This window comes from Salmo salar, chromosome ssa22 (assembly GCF_905237065.1).
Source record: "Salmo salar chromosome ssa22, Ssal_v3.1, whole genome shotgun sequence".
Classification (NCBI taxonomy): domain Eukaryota; kingdom Metazoa; phylum Chordata; class Actinopteri; order Salmoniformes; family Salmonidae; genus Salmo; species Salmo salar.
The window spans coordinates 13,194,769-13,202,974 of record NC_059463.1 but is presented as its reverse complement, the minus strand read 5'-3'; the positions used below and the strand labels follow the sequence as shown (position 1 = coordinate 13,202,974).

Genomic DNA, 8,206 nt, shown 5'->3' with positions numbered 1-8,206 from the left:
TCAAGGATTGGTAGGATAGTCAGTTTTATGAGGGTATGTTTGGCAGCATGAGTGAAGGAGGCTTTGTTGCGAAATAGGAAGCTGATTCTAGACTTAATTTTGGATTGGGGATGCTTAATGTGAGTCTGGAAGGAGAGTTTACAGTCTAACCAGACACCTAGGTATTTGTAGTTGTCCACATATTCTAAGTCAGAACCGTCCAGAGTAGTGAGGGTGCGGGCAGCAAATCGGTTGAAGAGCATGCACTTAGTTTTACTAGCATTTTAAAGCAGTTGGAGGCCACGGAAAGAGTGTTGTATGGCATTGAAGCTCGTTTGGAGGTTTGTTAGCACAGTGTCCAAAGAAATCTCAGACTTCAGACTTTAGTGCGTTCAAAACAACTGGCATCGAAAAAAACGAGCTCTGACTGGGAAAATTCATTTTGAATGATCATTCAACTCGGACTTCCAATTCAGGAACTCGGGCCACTTTCGATAGCTCTGACTTTCCGACCTTAAGATCATCGACGTCATGATTTTACCTCGTTTTTTTTTTAGAGTTCCAGGTTGTATTGAATGCACGGGCAGCGCCATTGAGGGCTTCGACCATTTTAATGTAGTCAACTGGCTGGGACTTCTAACTTCATTGGCTGATCCCTCCTGATGACCCGGTTGGACATGACACCAACAGGGTCATCAAGTGGGATCAGCCAATGAAGTTGGAAGTCCCACCCAATTGTGAAGAAGAAAATTGAGTAGGCTACTTTAAAATGGAGATAGCTTTAATGGCGTCACAGACGCTGTAACGGAACAGATACTAAAGATGAGTCCTCTATCTCTATGGTTTGTGCTCTGGAGCGTACACTAAATTGCGTACAGACATGTTTTTCCTCGCCTGTAATTTTTGTTCAAGCCACACTGATGTGCAGTTTGTGCACATCAAAAGATCTGGCCATCAACAATTCCAAATGTTTGTTGGGCACACGTGATATTCTCTCATAGAACAAACATATAATATCCACTAAGCCTGTGTTAACCTCAGACCTTATTTTTGCATTCAGCCCAAAACCCTATTCTTTCCCCATACATTTTCCCCATAGGAACGGCTGAATGAATGGCTGAACGCAACTCATTTCCGTAGGTTGGACCATCAAAAATCCAAACTGTTTGTTGGGCAAACAAAAATCCAGTAAATATTCATGTGCACTTGATTTCTATTAGCAAGATTAGTTTTTTTAAATGCCTATAATTTGAAGCTATCATAACTACCCATGGGACCTGTTTCTCCATGTTTTTGTTAACTTTGTAAACAAACTATACTGATTCATAATGAATGACGTTTACTCTCGCTCTCTCCTACCCTTGGATGAGCACACCTCTGGAACACATAGACACAGGAAACCATTTTGGGACTCATAACTAATGGAAGGGAAACTCCTCAGAGTTTGACAAAGCTCCAAAATGAGGAGCTAGAGACCTTTTAGAAAGAGCTGGTTGAACTCTGGGTAAATGCAGAACAGCCACTGACATAAAGGAAGCTGGCCTGGCTACTGTACAGAAAGTCATTAAGACTGCAGCACAAAGAGATGAACATATCCAGAGAACCTTTCTGACCAGGAAACAAAGTGAGAATGAGCTCATAAAGGACATGAAAGAGACTCATTAAAGGATGACAATTTATTTAATTCTTCATTTTCTTTACAGGTTTACAGATATCTATATACACATCTAATTCTCCAGATAAACCAAACTTAGAGATTGCTGGAAAGCATTGATTGTCCACATCCTCTGACACTTAACACCATGCTGAAAGGGGGTGAAACGTAAAATAAATAACACACACGCAGATGTAACAGACACAGTCAAAAACACACACAGACAGACACACACACACTCTTATGGGTTCCATCACAGACATGTAGTCTGATCTCAGATCTGTTTGTGTGGCCTCTCTATATGCCCTGTGAGGGCAGGAATAGGAGGGGGGTGATAAAGGACAAAAATAGGTGGCAAGGAAAAGAGATACGACATATAGAACCCAGTTACATACACAAGGCTACATAGAACAGAAGGCACTGCCAGCAGGAACAGCCTAAACACTGAGCAGGTTAGGGTTGGGTTATAAGGGGTTGAGGAGGTAAGGGTATGGGATGGACATGGGCATTTCTTTTGGTCTCTCTGCATCAGGAAGGCATGTGCTTTTGGACGATGATCGAGGCTCATTGGAATACATAGGTATTAACTCTCATATAATATGTATACTATTATCTCCAGCCCAGACTCACACACCAATAACAATCATTATAACCAATAATAATAATTTGTCCTCCAATGTTTACTTACAGTGCCTTCAGAAAGTATTGACTTTTTCCACATTTTGTTGTGTTACAGCCTGCATTTAAAATAGATTACATTTAGATTGTGTCACTGACCAAACACACAATACCACATAATGTCAAAGTATAATTTTTTGAAATTCAATACAAAATTAAAAGATGACATGTCTTTAGTCAATAAGTATTCAACCCATTTATTGTGGCAAGCGTAAAAATGTGCTTAACGAATCACATAGTAAGTTGGATATACTCTTGTGTTCAATAATAGTGGTTATCATGATATCTGAATAACTACCTCATCTCTGTTCCCCACACATACAATTATCTGTAGGGTCCCTCAATCGAGTAATGAATGTCAAGCACAGATTCAACCACAAAGACCAGGGAGGTTTTTCAATGCCTCGCAAAGAAGGGCATCTATTGGTAGATGGGTAAATATAAAATAAAAAGCAATTGCTGAATATCCCTTTGAGCATGGTGAAGTTGTTAATTAGGCTTTGGATGGTGTATCAATACACCCAGTTACTACAGAGATAGGCGTCCTTCCTAACTCAGTTGCCGGAGAGGAATGAAACTGCTCAGGGATTTCACCATGAGGCCAATGGAGATGTTAAAACAGTTACGAGTTTAATGGTTGTGATATGATCAAAGTGAGGATGGATCAACAACATTGTAGTTACTCCACAATACTAACCTAAATGACAGAGTGAAAAGAAGGAAGCCGGTACAGAATAAAAATATTCCAAAGCATGCATCCTGTTTGCAGCAAGGCACTAAAGTAATATTGCAAAAAAAATGTGGCAAAGAAATGAACTTTTTGTCCTGAATACAAAGAGTTATGTTTGGGGTAAATCCAATACAACACATCACTGAGTATCACTCTTCATATTTTCAAGCATAGTGGCGGTGGCATCATGTTATGGGTATGCTTGTCATCGGCAAGGTCTAGGGCAGCGTTTTCCAAACTCTGTCCTCCGGCTTGATGATTAGTTGGTTGAATCAGCTGTGTAGTGCAAGGGCAAAAACCAAAATGTGCACCCCTTGGGGTCCCGAGGACCGAGTTTGCGAAACCCTGGACTAGGGAGTAAATTTAAAATAAAAAAAATGGAATACAGCAATGAGCACAGGCAAAATCGAGAGGAAAACCTGCTTTCTATGGTAAGACTTGAAAATGGCTGTCTAGCAATGAACGATCAACAATCAACTTGACAGAGCTTGAATAATTTGAAAAATAATAAATGGTCAAATATTGTACAATCCAGGGGCCTCATTTATCAATATTGTGTAGAAACTATTCTAAAATACTATTTACAAACTGAATTTAGAATGGTGTATGCATAGAAAAATGTGTGATTCATCAAACAATCCTACGAGCATCATATGCACACTGGTAGGAGATAAGCATTTATAAATACCAACGGTTCTCAGCCTCAGTGCTCTTGCACGACCTTGGTGGATTGCGTTTCAAAATGCCCCTAAATAAACATAATTAAACAATGTTTAATTAGGATAATTTTCAATTGCAAACCACATTTCAAAACCATCACTTTAAAGCACGTGGGGAATACACAACTCCATACCATGAAATACAACAGCCTAACCAAAAAAAGGCAAAGATTCTTTTTTTCTTTTTTCTGAGACTGAAATTGAGGTGCTAGTGTCAGTGAGTACAACCAAAATATTTGATTTGGCTCGCTCAGTTGTGGCTTGACCAGTAAACACACAAAAAACATATCGACAAAGAGGACCATTATGACAATTCAAGTTGCTTTAGCAATGGCAAATATACTTAAAATAAGTAGGTAACACTAAGCAATAAGCCATCCATCTTCAACAGCTCCCTCAGGTAGGCGTATAGGCTAACATTGCTGTTGTGCAGAATGAACGAGTCGTGCGTTTTTCGGGCATCATATAACCTGCACATAAAGAGTGGAAGCCTTTTCTGTTCACATAGTTTTGGGATGGTAATTTGATGGCAATGTGGGTGCCGTCTATTGCTCTGTTCGTACTTGGGAACCCGTTGATGGCAAAGAAAGCCCTCTTGACTTGAAATTGTATGCGTCACTAAGTTTTGCTGATGATTTCATCCAAAACATTGGCTCATCGAGGGCTGTGATGCCGAACGGCAAGCTCCCGCTGAAAAGTACCCGTTGCCAAGTACCCTTATTAAAGTGCCCTTTTTAAAGTAGGTCTTAAATCCTCTCAAAAATCCAATAAGATTGTTTTTGATTAATTATATCTGATGAGCCAATCTGTACTTTCTGCAGAAAAAGTCCCACCTGTCTCAACAAACGCGCTTTTTGCGAAATGCAGCGTGTGGCAAATCTTCAAAACAGAACAATATCAGCCATTACTCATTCGATTTCACATTAGCTGAGGCTTTTATAGCTTTTCAACAATGTTTGAAATACTTTTAACAAATGACTGTACTTTATATGGATTATTATCGTAACACATGTACTGATGTTGTCAAATTATATAGCATGTCAAGATATGTTGCATGTCAAGATATGTTGCATGGAAAAACAATTAAATCATTAAAAAAAAATTATTACTCTGATAATTCCACACATTTTCAACATATATTTTCCCAATTCTACGCTCAACAAGCAGTTTCCATATTCCAGCATTTGGCACTGTGCGTAAGCATGGTCATGATCGTGCATAAATGTATGCACACTCTCAAGCAAGCGTTCATATTCATAAATCTCACACTTTGCGTGGAAACAACTCCATGTATGGTTTACACACAGATTTGTGCATCTGCATGATTAATAAATGAGGCCCCAGGTGTGCGAAGCTCTTAGAGACTTACCTAAAAAAAAGACTGTCATCACTGCCAAAGTCGCTTCTACAACGTATGACTCAGGGGTGTGAATATTTCTGTAAATGAGATATTTATGTATTTCATTTTCAATACATTTGCAAACATTTCTAAAAACATGTTCTCTTTGTCATTGTGGGATATTGTGTGTAGATGGATGAGAGAAAATATTGAATCCATTTTGAATTCAGGCTGTAACACAACAAAATGTGGAATAAGTCGAGGGGTACGAATACTTTCTGAACGCTCTGTATGCATCACACTCAGATAAAACATCATTGGTATGATAAAATTCTATTTCTACAAAATAATCACTCATTTCATGCCTAATTTCATGCCCCTTCTCTAGGATACTCTACAGACCTGTGGCCAGAATCAGTTTGTTTATTCTACAATAAGTCATATTTCCAGTCAGATATCCCACTACCTCTGGGGAGAGGGGGACACAGGGGTCCCTCTTAACTTGGATGTGATCGACAGAATGGTGTTTCTCAATGAACAATACGGACAGGAGTTTTTCCCTGACCACATGAACTGACCGGGAGTACCTCCTCGCGGTATGACCCTTGACCTCCAAATCAGTGTTTAAGCATCAGTCCCTCTCATTCACTCAGTCCTGTTAACAGTCGGCTCAGTGGCAGGGCTTCATGGGCCTGTCACAGCAGCACAGAGTGGCTGGCTCTAACAGGCCTCTAACAACAGTAGCTACAGCTGCATACGCTCTACACAGACACAGAGCCAGCGACACGGCAAGTCTCCCATCAGAGGAAATGTCAATTTCCAGGTTAGGAGATAGGGTCAACAGTTCACGAAGAATCAGAACATCAACATCCCATTGAGCTGTTTGTAAATGCTTAAAACACCAGCAGACGGTTCAAGCAGTGAAGGAATGCTTACTTGTGTTGATTGTTTACGTACTGTATGCTTACGTAGAATGGGTTAATGAATAACAGGGTGGATATCTATTGGGTATAGAAGGCCTATTGTGTATATATATATATATATATATATGACTGCTGTCAGGGTACACAAATGGCAATCTGAAGAGATGGGAATGAGATCTACCTATGAAATACACGTCTGTCTGCACAAGACCTCCCACACTAGCATGGTTACTCTGGTAGAGGGAGATGCAGGGTTAAGTGCAAGTTAGCCGCCTGAGATAGAGGGTTCATTTCAGTGCTGGATAAAGAAGTTAGGACAGAGATGTTCAAGCAGCTCTATGAGAAATACCGCTGTACATCCCTGGGACTGATATGAGAGGAGTCTGAAGATGAGAATGGATTCTGGTGTTCCTTTTCCCACACCCTAACCCTACACAGCTTTACCCCAGCATAGCAACCCTGCTTCCCAATCCAACCATACACCCCCCTCCCCTCCTACCCTCGGCCCTGGACAGAAGGCATGCAGGGACAACATGAGAGTTGATATAATAAACATCAAGTAATGGAACATTCCAAATGGTCCACCCACCATGGAGCGTTGCTTTGAATAGTAATGTCTGTCCTGGTCCTAAATCTTTATGCAGGGGCACTGGGGCAGATAGAGCAAGGTGAGACTCTTTAGGCAGGGGCACTGGGGCAGATAGAGCAAGGTGAGACTCTTTATGCATGGGCACTGGGGCAGATAGAGCAAGGTGAGCCTCTTTAGGCAGGGGCACTGGGGCAGATAGAGCAAGGTGAGCCTCTTTAGGCAGGGGCACTGGGGCAGATAGAGCAAGGTGAGCCTCTTTAGGCAGGGGCACTGGGGCAGATAGAGCAAGGTGAGACTCTTTAGGCATGGGCACTGGGGCAGATAGAGCAAGGTGAGACTCTTTAGGCAGGGGCACTGGGGCAGATAGAGCAAGGTGAGACTCTTTAGGCAGGGGCACTGGGGCAGATAGAGCAAGGTGAGACTCTTTAGGCAGGGGCACTGGGGCAGATAGAGCAAGGTGAGACTCTTTAGGCAGGGGCACTGGGGCAGATAGAGCAAGGTGAGACTCTTTAGGCAGGGGCACTGGGGCAGATAGAGCAAGGTGAGACTCTTTAGGCAGGGGCACTGGGGCAGATAGAGCAAGGTGAGCCTCTTTAGGCAGGGGCACTGGGGCAGATAGAGCAAGGTGAGCCTCTTTAGGCAGGGGCACTGGGGCAGATAGAGCAAGGTGAGACTCTTTAGGCAGGGGCACTGGGGCAGATAGAGCAAGGTGAGCCTCTTTAGGCAGGGGCACTGGGGCAGATAGAGCAAGGTGAGACTCTTTAGGCAGGGGCACTGGGGCAGATAGAGCAAGGTGAGACTCTTTAGGCAGGGGCACTGGGGCAGATAGAGCAAGGTGAGCCTCTTTAGGCAGGGGCACTGGGGCAGATAGAGCAAGGTGAGACTCTTTAGGCAGGGGCACTGGGGCAGATAGAGCAAGGTGAGCCTCATGCGTAAGTAACACTTGCAGCAGCAGCAGTAGAATCTTTGAAACTTTATCAGCCCAAACTGAGATTCAAAGTAACATTAGAAGACCCATCAGGTCAGATTGTCAGATCAAACCGAGATATCCGAGCCCCAACAAAGTCAGACGGTCCTTCAGTTCAGTGTCTTTTTACTCACAGGGATACACAGACTTCTTTTGTTCCAGCATCCTGTCCACTCGTCCTTCAAACAGTCCCTTTTCCCCTTTCCATGCTTTCTCAACCCCGCCTCTCTTCTCCAGAGGGGATGTGAGGAGTGAGGGAGGGGCTGCCCGTGTCCCGAGGGGAGAATAGTAGTCAAAGCCTCAGTGGGCTCCTGTCTCTCCCTGGGTCAAAAGAGGGTGAGGGTTGAAAGGTCAGAGTGAGAAATGAGGGGTAAAGGGTGAGGGGTCAGGGTTGATCCTCCTGTAATGCCTTCTGCAAGCTCTGTCGGTAGACTGCGAATCTCTGCTCCACCAATCGCACACGCTCTGCCTCCTCCTTCTCCAGAATCACCAGGAAGTTCTGCAGCTCAGGAACCGAGAACGCATGCCACTGAGATGGAGAGAACGAAAGGGAGAGAGAGCGGTATTAATGATGTTAGAGATGGTATTCATGCAGCAATTAATGATTTTAGGACACATGGTATGTGTG

General features: G+C 42.9%; 1 protein-coding gene across 6 annotated transcripts in view; it reads right to left on the bottom strand.

The window, feature by feature from the left end:
• Positions 1 to 1,640: 1,640 nt before the first annotated feature.
• Positions 1,641 to 8,206, bottom strand: part of LOC106582833 (ras association domain-containing protein 5) — a 54,004-nt gene continuing 47,438 nt past the window's right edge. For all 6 annotated transcript variants that reach the window (XM_014166324.2, XM_014166325.2, XM_014166326.2 and 3 more), the window contains one exon: positions 1,641 to 8,107. In XM_014166324.2, coding sequence (XP_014021799.1) covers positions 7,964 to 8,107 — 144 coding nt within the window. In that variant the 3' untranslated portion in view covers positions 1,641 to 7,963. The remainder of the gene's footprint in view (positions 8,108 to 8,206) is intronic.